Below are 24,332 nucleotides of genomic sequence, written 5' to 3'. Positions count from 1 at the left end.
TGGCTTACACTAGGCACTGGTGTCTCAAACCTGCCATCTTAGCCACTTGGGATTTCTGAAGGGGATTGGAGTTCAAGGCCAGCCTAGCCAAAGAGGATGACCTCTCTTCCACCCGCGGCGGGGCAGTGCATGAGCCTGCCACCCTGAGGAGGGAGGGAGATCATGGCTGCAGGGCAGCTGAAGCAAAAAACTGTTCGCCAGACTCCACCTCAGGATGAAGAAAGCTAGATGTGGTCACAGCAGGAAGCCTACGGCAAGTGGCAGGTCCCAGTCAGGCACGGGTCCCAGAAAAAGGCAAGAAACTGCCTCAAAGTAACCAGGGTAAAAAAGGACTGAAAGTGCCTGACTTGCAAGTGGGAAGGCGTGGAATTCAACCCCCAGTACCATGGGGGACGGGGGAGAGGAGGGACGAAGGAGGGGAAAGATTTGGCTTTAAGTACAAGAGGTGCAGGGCTGGGAATGTGGCACGGCAGAAATCGTCCAGCATGCACAAAGCCCTGGGTTTGGTTCCTCAGTACCATATACACAGAAAAGGCTGAAGTGGCACTGTTGCTCAAGTGATAGAGCACTAGCTTTGAGCAAAAGAAGTCCGGGGACAGTACTCAGGCCATGAGTTCAATCCCCAGGACTGGGGGGGGGGGGATGGGACTAAGAGCTGCAGAGCTGCAGTTACGGAACTGGTGTTCGAAATCAAACTAGGTGGTGGTGTAGTGGTAACACCAGTATAGCAATTTTGCCATCTCAGGTTAGGCTGGGTTAGAAAACATCAGGAGCCCGTCTCTGTTTCTGTCTCTCTCTCTGTTTATACACACCAATAAAAACCCAGGGTTTTTCAGGCTGTCAGGTTGCTGCAGCACAGCCCATTTACCCACTCAGGGGAGGGCACTGCTCAGAATCGTCAGTGAATACCAAGTCAAAAATACTTAACAGAGCCCCCAAACCTGCACTGCTTTTTTCTAGTCCCAATTCTTTGTCACCACAGGCCGTGTCACCTAGGACACAAGGTTCTCCCCGAGTTCAGAGCCAGGTCAACTCCTCAAAAGCCGAATGGGCCTGGAAAACTTTCCAAAAGTGACCCATGTTCTTTCCTTCTTTGATAGACAGGAGTCCACTAGCTTCAGACCATCTGTTAGTCTGTCTGCTCCTTCACTGTCACCTCCCCAACCTACAAAGCACAACACAAACATGAAACCCAGTGGCCCTGGAATGATGCTTTACAGCTCAACACTTGTGTTGTTGTGCACACACACTGTAGAGTTTTAGAATTCTGGCACTATACCATGAAGCTACAATCTTTTCTTCTCTTTCCTTTTCCTTTTTTTTGGCCAGTCCTGGGGCTTGAACTCAGGGCCTGAGCGCTGTCCTTGGGTTTTCTTAAGGCTAGCGCCCCACCACTTAAGCCACAGCACCATTTCCAGCCTCTTTCTTTGTATGTGGTATGGAGGAATAGAACCCGGATCTTCATGCATGCTAGGCAAGCACTCTACCACTAGGCCAAACTCCCAGCCCTGAAACTACAATCTTGAACAAAGTGCCCCATCCCTAACACAGAAGGGTGAGTTCTGTACGCAGGCAGACAGAGCATACTTGCTGACACGGGCGCCAGAGGGGCGCCCAGCCCCGGGGCAGGCCCCCACTTGGGCTGGGGGAGACAGGCTCAAACGCAGGCTACTCACCACCATGTTGTATGCATCAGGAACTTCAGTTTCAAACTGAAATTTTCCACCCTGGTAGTAACCCTCATCTATTAAAACACAAAACAAAAACTCCTTTAAATAAACAAACAAAAAAGGGACAGGAAGCAAGTGCTAACTTAGGGTTTGGCAAAGGGAATTCCAATCATGGCTGCAGAGCTCTCAGTGCAGTACCTGGGGGGTGGGAAGGGGAGGGTGCCAGGACAGGGGATGCCCTGGGCTGGGCCTTGCCTCAACCCTTCCTGTTACAGCTTCCTGGCCCCACCACCACATCAGCTGAGTGAATCTCTCCTATCTTATCATGTTCAGTTGGCAACAAGTTCAGGAACCCATGTGTGTTTCTACCCTTTATAAATAAATGTACCTGCATTTGTGACTGACAGCCTACGGAAAAGATTCTGGGAAAATATTTATTTAGCTACCAAGATAAAAGCTTTTCAAACGGGACAGTTTGCGAAGTGAGGAGAGCAGGCTGTGGGTCTTCCCATGCTGCCTTGCACGTGGAGGCTCAGAACGCAAACCTTCACGCCAGGCTTCCCAGTCTGCTGGCCATCAAGTCCACTCTCAGCTGCCACCACAGCTAGGGCGGCCGCAGCGGAGCCTGCTGTCCTCAGCAGGCTAGACCACCTCCCCTGTCCGACGCCACGGTCCTTCACCAGGCCAGGTCTGTTCTTCAGAAACCACTGCTGCCCGCAGAAGACCAGGGGTCTCTATACAAGGCTGCTCCAGAGCCTTCCATCCTTCCTCCTTGGGCTTCTTTCCACTTCGCTGAAGAAGTGAATTCCAGCTCTGCTGCCTACCAGTTTCACAGATGCCACACCATTCCCTTTGTTGTCACTCAGCTGGAACTGTGTCCTTAAAATCTTATTTTTGCAGTCTCCGTAGGTTCTTTTCCCACATAATACATAGCAGACCCTGCCAAGTTTTGGCCATTTGTGCCCCAGCACAGTGAAGAACACAAGCGGTAACCAAGATGGCGGGAGCCGGGTCTGTACACTCCTCTCGTCCTGTTGTCCTTTGATCATCAGCACGGTCTCTGGGCTCATTGTTATGATAAAGGTGATGTTGTGGACAACGTCACCCCTTCCCTTGCTCTCAGTTTTTCCATCCAGTCCTCACCCACAAGTCATACAGCTCCTTGTCAACACAGTGTCTTCTGGGTACCACTGCTGCGTCTGTCTAGAATTACACCTCTTAACTCTTCTTTGAAAACAGGAGGTCTCTCCCCGTTCCTCTTCTCTTTCATGAGAAGACCTCCGTGGGAGCGCCATCTGCTTCTCAGTTGGGGTGACCCTCCGGAGGCCTCCCCACTAGTCCGTTTATGTGATCAGTCCTCAGCACTGGCATCGCACACTTCCTCCTGCCACAAAGTGATGTGCATCCCAAAGACCATCTGCCCGAGGGGGAATGGTGGTAGCAACGTACCATCATTCTCAGACACACACTGTAGAAGAAACAGTACTGAACCAAAGCTTCCATCCAGCTGCTTAAACTCACCCGTTAGTCAGCAAGTACTTGAAGAGCGTCCACCAGTGTGGACACACCAACAAGAGACAGGGCCTGCCTTGGCTCACTTATACTTCAGTGGAAAGTTACAGAGACTGGGCCTGTCTTGGGTGGCTTTACACTCCAGTGGAAAACTACAGACCATCAGGTTAACAAGACACGGGAGTAGGAGGGCAGAGAGGCTGCATTTGAGAGCCATGGGAGAGAGCAAGCTCTTGGAGGAGGCTTCTGGGTGAGGAGCATCCCGGCAGGGAGCAGAGAAGTCTGGTATGTTCTCAGCACCCCATCTTCTGTGGGTGGGATGAGGCAGCAAGAAAGGAGGAGCCTCTGAGGAGGATGGCTGACTCTCAGAGACGGAGAATGAGGGGCTGACAGAGGGAACTGCAGTGTCAACTCTGAACTGTGTGCGGTGCAAATCTCAATGTGGAAAATAAGAAATGGAAAAAAATGACAATATGACTCCTCGATACCCAATTCAAACATACTGAAATGACAAGGAATTCAACAGTCTCCTTTACAAAACGATCAGTGACCAAAAGAGGACACAAAACAGATAATGTGGCCTAGTGGTACCGCGCTTGCCTGGCATGCACGAAGCCCTGGGTTTGATTCCTCAGTACCACAAGTGGTGCTGTAGCTCAAGTGGTAGAAAGCTAGCCTTGAGAAAGCTCAAGGACAGCGTTCAGGACTGGCGAAAGAAAAAAAAGTCAATTACAGTTCTGTATAATAAAGTCAATAGCATGGATAAGGAGTGCAGCAAAGAAATTAAACAGAGATCTGGAGAAAAATGCAATGGACATTTGGAAAAGAAAAGCAACACAGAGTATCACCAACAGACGGGATCAAGCACAAAGCATACCAGGGACTGGAAACACGTTTCAGCGGCACTACAGCACTTACCCTTGCCAGGTGGGTGCCCTACCTCTTAAGTCTCACTTCCCATCCTTCTTTTCATTCTGGAACAGGGTCTAGCAGCTAATGTCTGGGATGGACAGCAATCCTCCTATTTATACTTTCTGCGCATAGCTGGTCTGCTGCCTGTGGGCCTGAGCTTTTTTGCTAGTACTCTACCACTTGAGCCACAGCTCCACTTCTGAGGACTGTTATGGTAGCCAGGCAGGCAGGGACATGAGACTTGCTCAGAGACGGTCTCCAGGTCCTGAGTGCAAGACCCAAGACTGACGCACGCACATGTGTATGCATGCACACACACCAACTTCTTTAACCAATAGTCCTGGGACAAGTGGGTATCCATAGGCAGAGACTGAAACTGGACTCCCCCCCTCTCTCCCTGTACTAATGTCAATTCAAAGCAGAACAAGGATCTTAAGGCAAAGCCTGAAACTTTGAAACTATTTCAGAAAAGAATAAGGAACACATTAGAACTTATTTGCCACCGGGAACTCCAGTAGCTCAGCAAACAGGAGGATTAACAAATGAGATTGTATCAAGCTAAATGGCTTCTACACAACAAAAACTGTGCCCATGAAGCTGAAAAAAACAACCTAGGGGAGAAAAATCTCTGCCAACTATGTACCCAACAAGCAGAATAGCCAAGGAACTTTCATGAAGAATCCAAAGAATTGATATCTCAATGAATTAACTGGGAAGATGAACTGAACAGACACGTCTCTGAAGAAGCAGTCTAGATACATAATGCCATACAGGAAATGCAAATGGGAACGACACTGAGATCCATCTCAGTCAAGTCAGCATGGCCACCATGGATAACACAATCAACAGTGAGTGCCAGCGAGGATTGGGGGAAACCCCCCTGCTGAGACTGAAAACCAGTGTCATCACTGTGAAAATTAATATGGTGGCTCCTCAAAAACTAAAAACAGGGGCCAGGCGGGCAGCCTAGTGGTAGAGTGCTTGCCTAGCATACAAGAAGCCCTGGGTTTGATTCCTCAGTACTCTATACACAGAAAAAGCTGAAAAGTGGTGCTGTGACTCCAGTGGCAGAGCACTAGCTTTGAGCATAAGTGCTCAAGGATAGTGCCCAGGCCCTGAGTTCAAGCCCCAGGACTGGCAAAAATAATACATAAATAAAGAGCCAGGTGCTGGTGGCTTAGGACTGTAGTCTTAGCTACTGAGGAGACTAAGGTCAGAGAGTGGTGATCAAAGCTGGCTCAGGTAGGAATGTACAAGACTCCATCTTTAATTTACCAGCAAAAGGCTGGGCTGAAGATATGGCTCAAATGGTAGAGTGCTAGCTGTGAACGAAGAACGAGCAGGAAAGCAAAGACTTCTGCTCACTGCAGCACAATTTACACAGCCCAGAGGACCTGTCACTGGGAAATGGAAGGATGTGGCCTGGAACCATATTAAGAGAAGTAATCCAGGTTCAGGGGGACAATGGTCACATGACTTCTCTTGTGTGGCTGCTAAACCTCAAATATATGTGTAGACACATACATGTGGACATAATACATGGTCATGTGTGCTGGCCAATGTGACTAATCATGGCATGTACACGTGCATGCATGAGGTCCATGTAAAGCCCCTCTGAACAACTAGCATGCACTTTAAGAAACTGGAACAAAGTGGCTTGCTGAGACTGGTCCGGGGAGGTGGGGGCGAGTCTCACCAAGTATGAAAACTCCTGGTCTAACAGAAAACAGGCAAGATACATCTTTCCTGTGACTCAGGTGCTGCTGAAGAGAAAGGAGGACAGCATGGAAGCTCGTGCGGGAATGCTCAAGGCAGCCAGGCACACGTAAGAAAATCAGGAAGTTATTCTGGTAGCGGATCTGGGAGGAAGGCTGTGTGATCTGCAGCCGGCTGTACAGCTCAACTGGCACATTCTACGGCTTGTAATTTTACCCTTCAGTGAGCTCTTTTAAAAAGTGGGAAGTCACTGTTCAAGTCCCTGGTCCCAAGCCCTGTCCCTGGGTGGACTCAGGAGTCCCAGGGGTCTTAGGGCTAGATTCTGGCTTGTTCCATTTCATCCCACTGGTTCTCTTACTAGTGTTTTCTCTTGTCTTGTGAGCCCACAGGGAAACATTTCTTTCCCTGAATGGTAGCTGTCTTCCCCTCATCCCCAACTGCTTCCTTAATCAGATGAGTGTATTTACTTCCAACCAACCATAAAAGAATGTTCTGAAAACCAAGTTCCGAAACTCTTACCAGGTGCAGACAGGAGCTGGCTGTAACACCTCCAATGCCATCTCCCCATACTGTCGGCATCCACAGCTGAGGCCTTGCACCCACCTGAGGACTCTGGCCTGCAAATTAGCCAGTTTCATAACCATTTGCTTTGGACTAGGTGGAAAGTTCAAACTTCACTGCTCAATCATTATCTTGATCATTTGTTTCACTATTTGTGTGACTCCAGAAAGTCTGTTTAGAAACTGTGACCCCAGGGAATCGGTCAGAACACGGACTGTACAGATCGGCCACAGCAACGTTCAGGTTCATGGCTGACACCATGTGCTGACCATACAGCCTATAGGACAAAATGTCCCCAGCCTATGGGACAAAATGTCCCCAGCGTGATTGCACCCCAAGCTCATGCTGAGGTGTCGGTATTTAACCAGGATTGTGTGTGGGGTGGGGTGACCTTGAACTCAGGGCCTGAGCATTGTCCTTTATTTTTTAAATTTTTTTGCTCAAGGCCCGCGCTCTACCACGTGAGCTCACTTGCGGCTTTTTGGGTGGTAGAGTTGGGGATTCGAGGCTCATGCACTTTCCTATCCAGGATTCCTGTCCTCAGATGCCTGCCTCCGGACAGCCATGGCATCATGCTTGATGGAATGGGAAATACCAAAACAGAAACAGCTACGCTCCGTTTTCAAGGTCAACTCTAAAAACCTCCAAGATGCTGTTGCCGTATGTATGATCTCAATATTGTCACACTCATGTGATCCTGGTAAAAAGAGAAGGGAAGAACTTCTTCCTGAGAGGTGAGATTGGCCAGAAATCCAAGCCTGTGTCAGGAACAAGCCTACAGGGACCGACCTGAGTCCCTGAGTGACCGAGGTCTAGCAGACCAGGCCTGGGGGGGGGGGAGGGGCGGTGCAGAATCCTGGCATGCCGAGTGTTCTGGGACACAGAACACCCAAGTGGAAGGTTATTTGGAAAATGGAATATTTTTTACTACAACATCAATTTCTGGGAATACCCTAGATTACTGAACAGCATAGTGAACATGCTCCTTAGTGAGCAAGTCACCAAGAATGCACATGTGCATGTGAAACCAGAATAAATGATACGGCTCAGGAAGCAGCAGGGCCAGGGAAGGTTCACCCCACTTCTAAGGAGGGGCCTGGCATCAACCACAGCCTCGTACTCTCCCCATCTCCAAGCGATCGGTGCCAGATCAGATTTCTAGATGTTAAGTGTCTGCCTTAGGGCCTCCGCACATCTCCACATGGAGGTTTTGCTTGCTGGTTTTCAGACAGTCTCACTGGCCTTGAGCTCAAGACCCTCCGGGATGCTGGGATCACAGAGATGGACGCCATGCCTGGCTGAAAATTCAGATTGTAGTCATCAAGCACATTTTGAAACTGGGATTTGATTATTATTGAGCACTTCTCATAAAAATTAGCCCATTCTACCTATGGGAAAATGAGGCCAAAACGAGGCCAGTTTATTCATGGCTCGTTATCACCTTGCAAAGTTCTCTATTTCCTACACTGTTCAATTAGGCGGTGACTCATCACTGCTAGCCTGTCACACACGGCCCACTCACCTCCATTCCACAGCAGTAAGTCCTTCCCTCCTGTTGCCTTTTTCTGCCCACCTCAGCTGGCAGAACATGATCTTTACATTTGCCTACAGAAACCAGAAACACCTGTGGACTTTCAGCACCCCCAAATAGGCCCTGGGTGCCTAACCTTGGCACCTATGACAAAAGGTAAGACCACTTCAGCCTGTGTTAATTGCCACATAATCTGTTAGAATCATTTCAAGTCAGAATACCCCCTCCCTTCTCTATCTAATCCTCTGAGTAATTTTCACATTTGGAAAGGAACTGACAGGCATTATTTATTTAAATAATCTCCTTTGGAGATGTCTTGATACTTCAGTTTTTGAGCAGAAAATGTGAAAGGGGATGCAACCTAGTGAATTCCCCATCTGGTTCCTCTTAGAGCATTGTTCTTAGAGCATTCTAAGAATTTAAGAGTTTAGAATTCTGAGAAGCCTCTGGCTAATCCCTCCATCGGTCCTCGCCACCGCAGCAGCACAGATGCTCTCTGCAGGGACGACCTATGACTCCAGGGCTGCACCTCCCAAAAAAAGCCTCCGTCCCCTGAGGCTGCTGGGCCTAACCAGAGACATGTGACACCCAGGAAGGTTGGTGACACTTTTTTTGCCAGTCCTGGGGCTTGAACTCAGGGCCTGGGCACTGTCCTTAGCTAGCACTCTACCACTTGAGCCACAACGCCACTTTTGGCTTTTTCTGTGTATGTGATACCAAGGAATCGAACCAGGGGCTTTGTGCATGCTAGGCAAGCACTCTACCACTAGGCCACCACCGTGGCCCATTTATGAGACTCTTATCTCAACAATTAACTACCAAAATAACTGAAAGTGAAGCTATGACTTAAGGCAAACTGGCAGGGAGAGGGGGGAGGGGTGTAGAGCGATCTGGGGATGACGTAACCAAACTACATCACATTTATGTATGGCAATAACATAAGGTAACCCACCAAAGCGATTTAAAAGGGGAAGAGGGTGAGAGAGTGTAAGAAAGAGTCAAAGGGAGTGAATTTGGTCAAAGGACAGGATATGCATGTATGGAAATGTCACAAACTCCTTTGAACAATAGCTTACACTAATAAATGCGAGAAGGTGCAGTGTGGAAATCACGTAGACACATTTCTTACCTGGGGTTACAGTGAGCTGGAAGCAGTGAAGCTTATTTGGGTCAGGAAAGTGCACTCTGCAGGTACCTGCAAAGGCAAGGGCACTCAGGGAGGCACGGTGGGCAAAGTGCGCACACCTCTGCGAGGAGGAGCAGGCTCCCCTCCGTGGTGGGACCTCGGACCACACAGAAGCCCTCAGAGAGGGTTTACAGGTGGCCTAGGGATCTCCACCCCCTCCACACTCATACTGTGTTTGTCACCGAGCACTCCAACAGGCTCAGAGGGCAGACCAGGTTTCCCATTTGGTTATCTCCTTATACGAATTCCAAGTGCAGAGCTGGAATTCAACCATTAAATGGTCATTTCAAGGATTATGTCATTTGCTAAGAAGAAAGCCTATCTCAGGGCAATGAAATACACATCGATGGAGATGACTAACCACGGAGAAGGCAGTGTGCACCCCCAGCACGGAGCCCAGACAGCAGTGCTGGCAGCTGGTGGAGGGACTCCCTGCTAGCGTGCCCTGGCAGAAACCCAGTCTTCACCGTCTTACCAGCACTGCCGGGTTAGGCCGGAGGAAGGGTGGCAACGCAGACAGCAGTGCTCTACATCTGCTGTCGCCAGCCACAAATGGCTTGGATTCAGACGAGGGGTCCTGGGAGGGCAGTGAGGCCCCTCTCAACGTGCTGGGGCGGGGCTCAGGCATCAAGTGTTGCGTTCACTCCCTACCACAGCTGAGGACTTGGTTATGTTTCTTCCCTAGAGTTAAAGGTGATTTCCCTTATAAGAACATGGGTCATGTACGGCTGCGCGTTCAGTTGATGAACCACCCTGGTGGCTGCACTGTTACAGCCCCACCAGTGTGCTGAGGCTCTGGCATTGCTCACATCCCCACCACTGTGCTGGGCTCGCTCCTCCCCGGCATTCGTTACTCCTGCTTCCCTGATGACTGCCATTCTCATTGGAATGACATGGAAATTTGAAGGACTTCTGATATACACAGCTATATATCTTTTTTTCATGTATTTTATTGACCATTGATGTGTCTCTTTAAGAAATGTCAATTCATTTTCTTATCCATTGATAGGGCTATTTGTTCTTTCAGTGTTTGATTGTGGTCTTATCCATTCCCCTAACCCACCCCCTATCAAGAAAATTCCTCTGTAGTTTTCCTTTTTTTTGGTCTGTCCTTGTTCATGCATTTACAGGCATGCACCACCACACCTGGTTTGTGTTCATTATCCTTTAAAGGTCTGATAGTCAATTCAGGAATTCTGAAGACATTTTGACTAAGTATACATAACACAACATTTAGTTGTAGCAAGACTTCGTTATCTATCAAAAATAAATTTCAAGAAATAACTCACTCTTCCCCCCTGACTAACTTCAAAGCCATTCCAGGTTGCTGCCAGCACCTTCTCCCACTTTAAATGGCAGAGGACCGTAAGGGGAACAGCACTGTCTGGTACAGCTCGTGCGCCCTTCCACTCCGAGACCACGTGGACCGAAGGCCGTGGAAGAGGCCCCAACTCTAACCAGACCCCACGCTTAACAAGACTTAGCAGGATCTCAGATCCCCTAATACCCAAACTCACTCCCACCATACATGAATAATGGGGGATTAAAACATCAAAGCATTTCTCATGCAATTCATTCAGGGTAGTACTTGGAGGAAGTTGTACTTACAGGGTAAATTAGCCTCGAGTTCTGCAACCTCTGTGGAAACAAAGAGAGTATGGTTAGTATTAGTCTTTGTAATACTGCTAGTTACAAACGTGCAATTTCCTCTGGAACATAAAATAAAACAACTAGCTATAACTAGTTGAACTGCAATCTAGTCCAGACTTTAAGCCATTTAGACAAATGCAGCCAAAGATTTTTGAAATTGACTTTAGTTATCATTTAGAAATTATTTGGAAATCTGATTTATGATAAAGATGAGGGAGAACAGCTACAGTGAAAGGTAATATCTCTGATGTTCATTAAACACAACATAGTTTAATACACACACACACAGATCTACAGATACCATGTATCTATACCTTTTCCCAGACCTGTCCTCAAGTTACATTTCTTGGCCCAGGTGCTATGTTCCTGGGCCTTCACGCATTTCCTCTGTTATCTATCTTGTCAGGCATTTGAACCCAGAACCCTTCTGCAAGAAAGAGCTGCAGCATCTCCCCAACTAGGCAATCCAAAAGCTGAGGACCAAGCCCCAGGCCCAGTCCAGCTGCGTGTGAATCGGTGTAAGAACAGCAAGAAGGAGCAGGCTCAAATCAAGAGAGGAGTGAAGTATCCCCACCCGCAGGCAGGAGCCGTCCACAGAACGACCCGAAGACCCCACAAAGCACGAAGCTACGTGGAAGGAGCCTTAAGCAACAAAGCCAAATAAGGATGAAACCATGAGTTCAAGCCCCAGCAATGACACACACACACAAACAATCCACAACTGCCAGAACTAATAAATTCAGTAAAGCTGCAGGGTACAAAGCCAACACATAAAGAACCTTTTGTTCAAAAATACAGTGTAAGCTGGGTACCAGTTGCTCTCACCTGATAGTAGTCCTAGTTACTCAGGATGCCAAGATTTGAGGGTTGAGGTTTGAAGCCGTCCAGGCAAGAAAGTCTGCAAGACTATCTATTTGGGGGGGGAGAGGGGCTTGGGGCTTGAATTCCGCCTGGGTGCTGTCCCCGAGCTCTTCAGCTCAAGGCTATTGCCCTATCCCTGGTGCCACAGCCTCACTTCCGGTTTTTTAGTGATTAATTGGAGATAAGACACTGGCTCTTTAGTGCCCGGGCTGGCTTTGAACCATGATCCTCAGATCTCAGCCTCCTGAGTAGCTAGGATTACAGGTGTGAGCCACTGTGCCTGAGAGTACTAGGTCTTGAACAAAAAAGCTCAGAGACTGTGCCCAAGCGTTGAGTTCAAGCACTAGGACTGGCACAAAAGAAATGGCTGGGTGTGGTGGCACAAAAGCACCTGAGACTCTTACCTCCAATTAACCTCTATAAACAGGAAGTGGGGCTTGGCTCAAGGGTAGGGTGGTAGCCTTGAGCTGAAGAGCTCAGGGTCAGTGCCCAGGCCTAGGGACAGTTGTCATTGGGGCCGGGAGTTTGGCCTAGTGGTAGAGTGCTTGCCTAGCATGCACGAAGCCCTGGTTTCAATGACCGGGAACCACATACACAGAAAAAGCTGGAAGTGGCGCTGGGGCTCATGAAGCAGAGCTCTGGCCTTGAGTAAAAAGTGTCTAAGGACAGTGCTCAGGCCCTGAGCTCAAGCCCAGGACTGGCAAAAAAAAAAAAAAAAACCCAAAACCCCAAAACTCCCAGACAAATGTCCTGCTTGCAGTTACATGTTCAAGTGTCCTAAAGGAAGAGGACAGGCTGTGGAAAGCCTTGAGAGCCAATGCAGGCAAGGGCTGGGACTTCAGTAACAAAGCAGGCATTTTAGTCTAGCCCACAGCAGAACACAAACCAATCGGGCACACTCCTGTCTGGTAGTTGCCACAAATGACAAGTGGCTTCTTCAGGCTTCAAATGGTAGCCAACAATGATTAATACCTTACAGCCAACACAAGCAGGCTGGCCAAAGAAGCAAGCCGACCGCTTCTGCAGCTGGAGTTCTGCGCAGGCCGCAGCCTCACCCCACGCAGTGCGACCTCTGCGCCTGCAGGACCTCTCCCCGTACGTGGTGAGCTGACACACTTCCGTGCTGTCGCCTGTTCAAGGCACTAGCACCTCTGCCGTTCAGTCTCCTGGCCTAGCACTTCTCGGAGGCACCGTCACCTTGCACAATTTGGCAGCTACACACTTCTAAGAAATGAAGACTCCTTTTCTTTCTCACTAAAGACCAGAGACAGCGCCTGCTGGAGCAGCTGTGCCTTGATGGCAGATGAGGAAACACTCCACGTCGCCCATGTCACTCCCTCCAGCACGGGGCTCTGGTGCTCGTGGTCTCTGCACCCCCAGTGCCATGCGCCTTCTTCCTCATGTGAGCCCATGGCATGCCCCATCTACCCCAGGACGCTGCACTGGCCCAGGCCCCGGGTTAGGCAGGAAGTGAGAACACGGCACACTCACCTCCAGCGTGGCCTAGGCTGCTGGGAGGGCCAGAGAAGCCCGGAAGCCTCTGTCACCCGACCCAGAAAGTAGGCCAACCCAACTAACCTACTAACCTAAGCCTGAGGCCTCCCCTTCTTCCCTGTGGGGATCTGGAGGTAAGGTCTTTAGCAGGTAATTAGGAGGGGCAGCCCCCCCTGATGGGATGATGCCCTTAAGAGAAAGGGAAAATCAGGCACTGGTGGCTCACACCAATAATCTTAGTTACTCAGGAGTCTGAGATCTGAGGAATGAGGCTCAAAATTAGACCAGGCAGCAAAGTCCATGAGACTCTGATTATCACCAAAACAATCCATACAAACAAAAAACTGCAAGTAGAGCTATGGCTCAATTGATGGGACAGTGCCCAGGCTCTGAGTTCAAGCACCAGGACCTGGAAGGAGGAAGGAAGGAGGAGAGAGAGCGGGAGAGGGAAAAAGGGGGAGAGAGAAAAGAAGAGAGAAGAGAGGAGAAGGAGGGAAGGAGGGAAGGAGGGAGGGGGAGAGAGAGCGCGCATGTGTGCACACAAAGCTCAGGGTCAGTGCCCAGGCTCTGAGTTCAAACCCCAGGACTGGGAGAGAGGAAAGAAAAGAGGGAGAGGAGAGGGGAAGAAGGAGAGGGAGAGGGGGAGGGAGGAGGGCATCTAAACCCTATTCTTATGGCAGGCATCCTTAATGCCACATCACCTTCTTTCTTGCTGGGCCACTGTTTTAGTTTGCAAAATGTGTAATGCAGCAGCATGTTTCACCTGTTGCTAAAACACCGTTAACAACCTGGCAGTTTAGCAAGCCAAATTCACCCAGGGGTGGGAGTGGGGATTGGCTGGAGTGACAATTGACCCTGCTTCCTCCCCTCTAGAAGCCCCCTTGGAATGGTGGTGTGTGGCAGGCCCGGTAGCAGGCGAGGGACGTGCCGTGCCCAGCCACACAGGATGGGTCCTACAGATCAGGGAGGCCCCGGGAGACCCAGGAGGGCATGGGTTAGCTCAGAGCGAGCACTGCAGACCAGACAACCCCACCAGCTGATGAGGGGCAGAGCCAGAGCCCGCCCTCTCCCTCCAGCCCTCACCATGTTCTAAATCCAAGTCCGCAGGCTTAACAGAGACTAACCCAGGGAAGGTTCCTGCCAGCCTGCCTGCACTTCTACATCTTCTGGGGTCACTGTCTATTGGGTGAGCAGGAGAAAGAACAGGGAAAACACATTCCGCAGTCACATGACAGCATGCCAACTTCACACCCATGAGGAAGCACTACCACACCCCAAGCGTGATGACCAGAAAGCAGCCTGGCAGCGGGGACTGGCCCTGGCAGGAAGCTGGCAGGCAGAGGCAGTGCTCCCAGCAATCAGGCTGGACTGCATGGGGAATGTCTCCAGGACAGACCCAGGGTGTCCACGGGTCTGCAGACGAGAAGGGGGTGCTCACTCTGGCCTGCCACCATTAAGCCGAGAAGAAGAGCCCCGCTGCTGCCCACCTCACCAGGCCACGCTCAGCCCTGCAGCTGGAGCCATGTCGTCGTTGGTCAGCAAAACCATGGACCTGTTAACGTCTGGGCTCTCATCTGGGACATGGATGACAACCAGCTGTGACACGCCCCTCAGATGCCCTCTCAGTGGGGAATGGACCACGTGACCTCTGCCCTGGCCACACCGCCAGGCCAGCCGTGTTCACACAACTGTGGAGATGACTGTGGAGTGGTCTGTGCAAAGGCTGCGGTGGGGCTTCTGCACAGCCAAGCTTCCCTCCGCTCCAATGACTGCGCTGGACCCCTCTCCGGGGGCCAACCCGATGGCGTTACGTCCAAAGGACACAGACCTTACAGGTCCGGTGCCAGAATCACAGCATTCCAGGAGCTGGGGGCCCAGCCCGTGACCACAATGGTGCAGCGTCCAGGGGAGCCTCACTCTCACCCCCAAAACAGGCTTTGGCCTGGAGCAGAACAGATTGTCACAATGAGCGCCTTTCACTGGCCACGCCACAGGGTGGACTCTGCTGCCACACAGCCCCACCGGCATCTGCGCAAACGCCGTCCACACCGCCTGGAAGACTAAGTCTTCCTAAACAGAAGCCAAAGGAAGAGCTCCCGGGGCAGACCTGTAGAGCAGCTCACCTGCCTGCAGCCCAGTCTCCTCTCTCCCCCCGGGCCTCGCCTGACCTCTCCCCAGGCCCATGTAATCCAGCCTGAGGCAGATGGAGGAAGCGGCCTCAGGCGTGCTGGGCTGAACCACCAGCAACTGCCTCCGCGGCCATGTGAGGGAAAATGCCAGTAGGTCAAAGGCATTTGTCTAACTCTTTTCTCCCTTTCCTTCCTTCTGCCACCAAGAACCCGTCCTCTGGAAGAATACAGCAAACAAGCCTCAGAGAAACACGTGAGCCTCGCCACACACCAATCCTAGTGCCTTAATCCTGGACTTTGCAGACTCCAGAATCATGAGAGAGAGACCTGTGGGTTATACATTACCCAGCCTGTGGCCTTGTGTTACAGCAGCATAAATGGACTAAGATGGTGTCTGACTAGGGGCGTGGCCCTAAAAGCTCAACCATCCAACGCTGCTTACTATGGAGATGAGAATGTGAGGGTGGGGCCGCATCACTGCCAGCTTGCCAGCTCCTGCTCAGCTGATACCCAGCACCCACGGACTGTACTAAAACTCTTCACTCCAGCAACTGAAACAACCCCTGGGACCCCTGTGCCAGACTAGCAGCCTGCTAGCCAATGGAGCCCCCGTGGCTAGGGGTGAAGTAAGAGCCTCAAATGCTCTCAAGCTTACTCAAGCTAGCTGCTTGAGCCCATATGCTGCCCTCTGACCCTCACTGCAGGCCCTTTGCACTATAATGAACTCTGAACACAATTGACTTAGCAGGTTAAAGACCAGATAGGTACTGTGATTCGTGAGGCTTGAACTCGGGGCCTGGGCGCTGGCCCTGGCTACTTCTGACTGAAGGTTAGAACTCTAAACCACTTTGAGTCACAGCTCCACTACGGGTTTTTGAATGGTTAAATGGAGATAAGGATCCAACAGAGACCTCTCTGTCTAGTCTGGCTTTGAACTGCTATCCTCAGATCTCAGCCTTCAGTGAGATCTGGCAAACTGTGATTCTTATTCTCCTGTCAATCACTGTCAGCCTGAATGATGTCCAGGTAAGTCAAGATTCTTGGGCAGGGGGAGTGCAGGAGGAGCTCTGTTACACCCTTACCCCCCCCCCACAGGTCCCAGCAGCACTCTTCCCTACTGGCTGCACAGCACAAGTTCTTCTACTGCAGGTAACCTCAAGTAAAGGAGCTGCTTTGTACCCTCAAGAGAGCCTCCAGGAAGGCTTAATTCCACCCCCAGTTCCCTGATGGTGAGGATTACCTTTAACAAGTAACTTGTCTCTCACGGAAACTCTCCTTGTGGAGTCAGATGCAGCAGCAGCTGTCCGGGGCCCTTTGAGACCGTCATCTCGCTTTAGTTTGCTTGCCAGTGTTAGCATTACTGCCACCTTTACTCTGGAAGACAGGGGCAAGAGGAGGGTTAGCGTTACAGTTCTGAACTATAGAAAAGCTTACACACATTGGGGCAGACTCTCCGAGTCGTGAGCCTCACACCCACAGGACACCGAGGGGTGTTTAGGGGTGAGTCTTCAAGGGGACCCAGCTGTGACCTGGGAGCCCCACTCAGGAAGAGATAGAGCAGTGCGGCCAGTGGGGCGGGAAGGCCCTGCAGTGCCTGGCTTTCCTTCTGTCCTCAACAGACTGGCATCGAGCCTTCAAGGAACCCTTGTGTGGTTTCTATGTTGTTACTTCATTTGCCCCACCCCCTTTTTGTAGTTTATTGGAGATAAGGGTTTCACAGACCTTTCTGGCCAGGCTGGCTTCAAACACTGATATTCAGATCCCTACCTTCTGATTAACCAGGATGAAGGCATGAATCACCAGTGCCCAGCTTTTTCTTACATTTTTTACAACAGCAACAATGAGTAGAATATAATTCATGTCCCTAACTAGATTCTGCTTCTGACTTGTGTGACTCAAATTCTCACTAACAACTCCCCAGGAAGGAACACAAGAGATACCCAACTACCCACAAGAAGGGACAAAAATGGCCCGGAGCGTGGCCTAGTGGTAGAGAACTTGCTTAGCATGCAGGAGGCCCTGGGTTTGATTTCCTCATACCCCATTCACAGATAAAGCTGGAAGCAGGGCTGCAGTTCAACGGTACAGCGCTAGCCTTGAGAAAGCCCAAGGACAGTGCCCAGGCCCTGAATTCAAGCCCTAGAACTGGAAAGAAAAAAAAACAAGGATGAAAATGCCACTAACCTTTCATTAAAGATTTTTCATTATTATTATTATTGTGGGCATGGGGCTTGAGCTCAGTCTGGGCACCATCCCTAAGCTCTACAGCTCAAGGCTACTACTACCCCTGGGCACGAGGGCTGTCCCAGAGCCCTTCAGCTCAAGGCTACCTCCCTACCCTAGGAACAAGCCCCACTTCCCATTTTCTAGAGGTTCACTGAAGATAAGAGTCTCAAGTTCTTTTGTGCCCCGGCCGGCTTTGAACCGCAATCCTCAGATCTTAGCCTCCGGAGGTGCTAGGATGACAGGCGTGAGCCACTGTGTGCTACTACGCCTGACTAGGATTTTATTTATTACTTTTTTAAGTTAGATTCACAGCAGTGTGGGGCAGAAGGCACAGCATCTCCCATTATTATGCTTTGCCCTATCTCACCCACTACCATCCCCCCTCCATTAAGAGCCCCAGCCCACCAGAGCCATTCATTCATTCATTCCAGCTGAGCAACCTTGGAGGATACACTGTTGTCATCTAGGAACCAGGAGATACATTATTAGCATGTAGCTAATTCTAGCAGGGGATTGACTTGAGCCTTTGTAACACTAGCTCAATGCTTCCATCATTCAAGCTGTCTCACTTTAGTATCTTTCTTTTGGTGGCTGGTACTCAATCCCTGTGCTACAACTTTTGCTTTCCAGGACTACTTCCTCTCAGTACTACCCTGACTTTTTCAGGAGGAAATGATCTGCACCGCCCAGATTGCAGGACACACAGCTGAGCTGAGAGGTCTAAGCACAGAACTTACAGTCTGACGCTGAGAAAAGCCAAAATGTGAAAACACTTATCTGTGCATTGGTATTTTAAACCATTTTAGCCCAGGTTCCTTGCAAGCCTCTCACACTATTTTCTATGTACTTCTCAGAAGACTTGTGTAATAAAAACAAGACACTGGGGCAACACCTGGTCTTTGCCATACTGAAAACTGCCCCTGGGCACAGGGACACATCTGTAATCCCAGCACTCAGCAGGAAGATCAAGCACCAAATCCCTTACCTTAAAAAAATAACACAACAAAAACCTCAAAAAGTCAGCAGTGGTATACATGGTTAAAAACAGCCGCCCTGCACATCAGTGTGTGTGAGTGTGGAGTTCTACGTCTGGGAAGCCCCCCTCCCCCCATTTACCAAGGGCAGGGGGCAGCGAGCAGAGGGTGAGGCATGGGGGCTGGAGGAGCACCACAGGACACTGGTTTCCATCTAGGGGACCGTGGGGGTCATGGGGTCAGGGATGTAAATGAAGGCCAAGACTGATGGATCACATTCATCATTCCACCTCAATAAAGTGGAAAAAAGTGTGAGAACAAGAGCAGGATGCAGCGCTAGGCACGCTGGCTCACGCCTGCCACCCTAGCTACTCAGGAGGCTGAGAGCTGAGGACTGAGGCTCAAAGCCAGCCCGGGCACTAAAGTCTGTGACTCTTATCTCCAATTAGCCACCAGAAAACCAGTGGCACTGTGGCTCAAGGGGTAGGGCGGTAGCCTTGAGCTGAAGAGCTCAGAGACAGTGCCCAGGCCAAGAGTTCAAGTCCCACCAATGATGACAAAAAAAAAAAAAAGCGGAGTGGACAGTGGCCATGAAGGGGCCAGGCTGTGGCTCACCCAGCGGGGAAGCCCTGCGCAGAGGAGGCCCTGCTCGGAGAAAGGGGGGCCTCCGGCAGACGCCCCCACCCCGCTGCAGTCTGCTCTGTGGGCTGACTCCTGGCTCGCTACCCCCAATGGACGTGTGGTCCTTGCTAGACGCACTGGGCACGGACTGCAAGGTATAATGAAGACAACATTGGCGCTTTACCTTCCGTGGAGAAGAACACAAAACTCACTCTCCTGACAGTGGAGCCTAAGACTGGAGTGGCCTCGGCTCCCATCCCCGGGGTCACCGCGCACCCCCTGAAGACCAACAGGGCAGGGCGGACGCGGGGGATGGGGGGGGAGAGCCGCACGCGGGGTTGACGCCTCTCCCCGCTTCAGAATTCTCGCCGGGTCTGGAGCAGAACTCCCCCTGCCTCAAGAGTGACACCCAGACGGGCAGCGTTTCGGGGACTGACCGGCCGCTCCGCACTGCCCGCACCACTGCCCGCACCGCCTCCAAATTCCACAAGTTGCAATCGACCCAGATAACCTCTTCCCCGGGGCGGCGCTCAGGCCCTGCCCGTCCCCCCACCGTCCCCCGGGGCGGTGCCCAGGCCCTGCCCCGTCCCCTCCACCGTCCCCCAGGGCGGCGCCCAGGCCCTGCCCCGTCCCCTCCACCGTCCCCCAGGGCGGCGCCCAGGCCCTGCCCCGTCCCCGGTCTCCCCTCACCGTCCCCCGGGGCGGCGCCCAGGCCCTGCCCCGTCCCCTCCACCGTCCCCCAGGGCGGCGCCCAGGCCCTGCCCCGTCCCCGGTCCCCCCTCACCGTCCCCCGGGGCGGCGCCCAGGCCCTGCCCCGTCCCCGGTCCCCCCCTCACCGTCCCCCGGGGCGGCGTCCAGGCCCTGCCCCGTCCCCTCCACCGTCCCCCGTCCCCCGGGGTGGCGCCCAGGCTGTGCCCCGTTCCCCGAGGGCCGGGAGGCTCTCCACCGGCAGCGTCGCCTACCCCAGCCAGTGGGGCCCAGATCCGGACACCGAGCCCGGCCCAGGCCCAGGCCCAGGCCCAGCGCGGGCCCCGCGGCCCGGCCAGGCCCATCCCCGACCGGCGTCCAGGCAGGAGGCCGCCAGCCCGGCCGCGAAGCCCGGTGGCGGTGCTGGAGTGCCTCGGGCCCCGCCGGGCGTCCTCTCCGCGGGAGCTCCGGGCCCGAGGGCCCCGCTTCCCTGCCCCCGGGAGAGCGGGGTCCCGCCGCGGGCCCACGGTCCTCCCCTCGCGCCCCGCCGGCGGGCCGGCCACCCCCGCGACAGACGGGGAAACTGAGGCGGGGAGGGGCGGCCACCCCCGATCGCTCACCGGCGGGCCGCGGCGCCGTCCCTCCCCGCCCTCCCCGCCGCGGCGCCCCGGGCAGCGGCCCCTCCGCCGGCCTCGCCCGCCGCCCGGCCCGTCGGCGCGGTGACCTTGCCCGGCGCCCCGCGGGCCGCGTCGCCCCCGCGCTCCGCCCGGCCCGCCCCGCGGCGCCCGCCAGCCGGCGGAGCCGTCGCCCGCCGCGGCCCTCTCCGGTCGCGGGACGTCGGGCGGGGGAGCCGGCGGCCCAGGCGGGGCGGATCGCCGCCGCGGAGCCCGGCGCGCGGTTCCCCGGCCGCGCGGCCCGCTCACCTGGGCTCCCCGAGGCAGGCGAGGCGGGCCGGCGCCCAACACCATGCCCGGCCGGCGGCGGCGGCGAGACGCGGGCCCAACAGCCGCACCGGCTCCCGGCGGCGGGACCGGAAGTGGCGGGGCGGAGACTCCGCCGCTCCCGCCCGCGGCCTCCGCGAAGACGCGGGCGCTTTAAAAAAAAAATTCAAAGCCGCCCACAACTTTATTGGCATCCCGACGCGCGAACAGCGGCGCGCGCCGCTGGGCGGGGCCGGGCGGCCGCTCGGACCTCGCTCATTGGCTCAGGGCCTGGCCTGGGGGCGGGCAGAACTCGAAGCCTTCGGTGATTGGCCGGGGCTGGCCGGGGGCGGGGCCTCCCTTGGGTTCCGAAGCGGGCGCGCGGAGAACGGGAGCGCTGCGTGGAGTTCGTGAGCCCGGCGTGCTGCGCTCCGGGCGGGCCGGGCCCCCTCGACGGCGGAGCGCCCTCCGTGTGCCCGGCCGGCCCGGCCCGGGTTCCGGGGCACGCCACCCGGCCGCGCGGAGCCGGGCTCGCCGCAGCAGGCCGGTGGGAGGCGGCCCCTCGGCCCCCGCCGTGGTCCGGGAAGGCTGCGGGGCGCCGTCCCACCCCCGGGTCGAGCCGGGCCCCGGGCCGCGCGCACGCGCTGGCCCGCAGGCCGGGCCTCCCGGCCTTGGCGCTGCAGCCCTCCTCTGTGGGCCTTCAAGAGCCACTGCCATCTCGTCACTCCTGCTTCCTGGTGAAGCCCTGTGTAATCCCCGAGTCCTAGCACAGCCTCCAGGCCTGGGGCGAGGTCTGCTCCTCAGTCAGTCCTGGCCGGTAGAGGGTCGCGTCTGGCCTGGTTCCCATTCTCCATTTTCCTCCAACCTAAGGAGACCGGGGCTTTGTTTTGTTGCCAGTACCAGGGTTTGAACTTTTCTGCCCAGGCTGGCTTTGAACCTCAGTCTTTGCCACCAATAAAACCTTTTATTTCCAATTTAAGAAACAAGGAGAACAGTGGAAATAATGAGCAGGCCTCCCTATAACTTGTCAAGAATTGACCAACTAACACTTGTCCAGAGCCAGGTGTGGGGCCTAGTGGTAGAGTGCTTGCCTAGCATGCGGAAAGACCCAGGTTTCATTCCTCCATACCACATACATACAAAAAAGCCAGAAGTGGGGCTGTGGCTCATGTGGTAGAGCTTTAGCCTTGGCACTGAGGCCCTGAGCTCAAGCCCAGGACTGGGGGGGGGGGGGGGGGGGAGAGAGAGAGAGAGAGATATGCTCATTTTACACCAATGTATTAGACTTACTTGCTTGCACCGAAATCTGATGAACCTCTTGCAGCTTGAGTTTAAAGCTCCCAGCTCTTGCTGGCACCGGTGGCTCACACCTATAATCCTAGCTACTCAAGAGATTGAGTTCTGAAAACGGTGGTTCCAAGCTAGCCAAGGTAATAAAGCCAGTAGACTCTTATCTCCAATTAACCACCAGAAAACAGGGAAGTGGATCCAGGGGTAGGGCGGTAGCCTGGAGCTGAAGAGCTCAGGGACAGCACCCAAGTCCAGAGTTCAAGTCCCAAGAACGAAAGAGAAAACAAACAACAAAAATACAGACAAAAAACTCCCTGCTCTTTTCCTTTGGCCCTTGGAATCAGGTGATCTCAGATATACCAAAGGGAGATTGGCTCCACCTATCAGGCTGCAGGGCCAAGAATTATTCGCTGGATTAACTCAAATCACAGCTTCCATTGATAAAGATTTTAATAAACAGCTCAATTGATAGTTAATTGCTTTAATCAAAAATCAACTAATTTTGACATCATGATGATAGTTTTCACATATTTTACCAATAAATAGACATTTGTGTACAAGCTTTAGGGTGTGCTTATATTTGGGGGGGAAACATGAAAATCAGCCCTGTATTTGCTCTTCCTTACCCAGTTGTCAGAAGTAGCAGAAGGGACATTTTCCACCAACTCCTGGACTGCCTGGAATGCACAGAGGAAGGAGCCGAGTCGTCCAGTGATCAAAAGGCCCCTCTCCATGGACTCTCACTGTGGATGGGCTGGCAGTTTGTTCTCTAATAAACTCTTTTCTGCCTCGACCTTGTGGTGGTTTACTCTCAGTGAAACTTTACAGGAAGACTCTATCTCAAAAAACAAACAAACAAACAAGCTAAGTGTAGCTGGGTACCAGCGACTCACATCTGTAATTCTAGCTGTTCAGGAGGCAGAGAGATCTAGAGGATCAGGATTCAAGGCCAGCATAGGCAGAAAAGTCTGTGAGACTTCATCTCCAAAGTAATCAGCAAAAAGCTGTATTGGATGCATTGTTCAAGTGCTCAGAATGCCAGCTGAGTAAGAAAGCAAACAGTTCAAACTCCAGAACTGGAAAAAAAAAAGAAGGAAAGAAAGAAAGAAAGGGAGGGAGGGAGGAAGGAAGGAAGAAAGAAAGGAAAAGGAGAGTGGAGGCGAGGGGAGGCACCGCTGTAACCCCAGCATGGTGAAAGTCTGTGGAGTGGATGGATTCTCTTCCCTTTCTTCTGCTCCACTGTGTGAGGACACAGGTAAGAAGAATTACCAGTCATCAGTTGCTGGCACCTCCCTCTTGGTCTTCCCAGCCTCCACACCTGAGGGGGAAGAGATTTGTGTTTTTTATTACTACCCAGTGCATGGTGTTGCATTGTAGCAGCACAGAATGGACGGAGATAATGGGAGACCAGTGGTTCTTTCTGCAGCGAGGGTTTCATTCCCTTGTTGGGTGCCGAGTGTAGGGTCAGGCTGGCCCATGAATCTGCATCACTGAGTAAGATAACCACACAAATGAGCTGTCACGTATGAACGCCATGCCTCACTTTGAGCTATATCGTCGGTATTGTGAATCACTTTCTGCTGAGACGTGATTACCATTGTGTACGAATGTGTTATTGCTTTATCACTCTCTGCTGAGACCTATAGTGAGAGTAAACACGTGGACCTTCTCCACCCTGCCCACCTTTGTGCTGATAAGCTCCTGCACCCTATATTAGCAGAATGGACTTCCTCAATAAAGGAGCTCCTGCCTTGACAGGTCTCCCTGACACATCTGATTGTCCTCTGGTGAGGGAGGGCTGGGATCGGGCCGTCAGTCAGCCCCCTCCTTTCTGGGCTCAGGGCGTGTTCTTTCTGTCCCTCCTGCAGGTCGGGAGGGCCAGCTGGCGGGCAGCTGCTGTTTCTGTCCTCTCAGTGAGCAGGCAGTGAGCAGCCCGGCTCCTCTCTTCTCTGTCTCAGCAGATTGCAACTCTGCCCTTGGTACAGCACCTGAGTTACTTCTGTAGAGACTCCATCCCCAAACACAGCCACAGGGCGATGAGGACTCCAGCCTGGCAGAAGCAGGCCAAGCCATCTCACCTAGTGCAGTCGTGAGGGGCCTGTGCTCAGCTCTGCAGCCTCTTTGTGCCACCCCGGCGCCTGCCGTAGGCTGGGTAGCGCTGAGGTGCTGCGTTCCCGTTGGGAGGTGGAGACTGGGTCTGTCGAGGGCTCTGCCACAGGCTGCAGAACTTGCAGTCTAGGGGTCTGGCAGTGAGCCAGGCCTGTGGGGACCTGGCTGGGCACAATGTCCACTGTGGCCCCTCTGTTACCAAGAGAACCTCAGCACTGTCCCTAAAGCAACCCTCATTTCATGGCCTAGAAACAGCTCAGAAGACGTAGAGGTAGAAGAACCG

At 53.0% G+C, this 24,332-nt stretch overlaps 1 protein-coding gene across 3 annotated transcripts in view; it reads right to left on the bottom strand.

Annotated features, from left to right (window-relative positions):
* Ube2f (ubiquitin conjugating enzyme E2 F (putative)) overlaps window positions 1–20,782 on the bottom strand; it is a 30,908-nt gene extending 10,126 nt beyond the window's left edge. Inside the window, exons 1-5 of one of the 3 annotated variants that reach the window (XM_090355143.1) lie at window positions 20,654–20,782; window positions 16,463–16,596; window positions 10,697–10,726; window positions 9,032–9,097; window positions 1,677–1,744 (exon numbers count right to left, since the gene is read on the bottom strand). In XM_090355143.1, coding sequence (XP_090211269.1) covers window positions 1,677–1,744; window positions 9,032–9,097; window positions 10,697–10,726; window positions 16,463–16,580 — 282 coding nt within the window. In that variant the 5' untranslated portion in view covers window positions 16,581–16,596; window positions 20,654–20,782. Of the gene's footprint in view, window positions 1–1,676; window positions 1,745–6,329; window positions 6,429–9,031; window positions 9,098–10,696; window positions 10,727–16,462; window positions 16,597–20,653 lie in introns of those variants that run through there. The other 2 variants (XM_090355141.1, XM_090355142.1) reach the window with 2 other exon arrangements.
* Window positions 20,783–24,332: the final 3,550 nt, after the last annotated feature.

This window comes from Megascapheus bottae, chromosome 21 (assembly GCF_031878675.1).
Source record: "Megascapheus bottae isolate mThoBot1 chromosome 21, mThoBot2.hap1, whole genome shotgun sequence".
NCBI lineage: Eukaryota > Metazoa > Chordata > Mammalia > Rodentia > Geomyidae > Megascapheus > Megascapheus bottae.
Note: the sequence above shows the minus strand (reverse complement) of the source record. Positions and strands in the feature narration are given on the sequence as shown.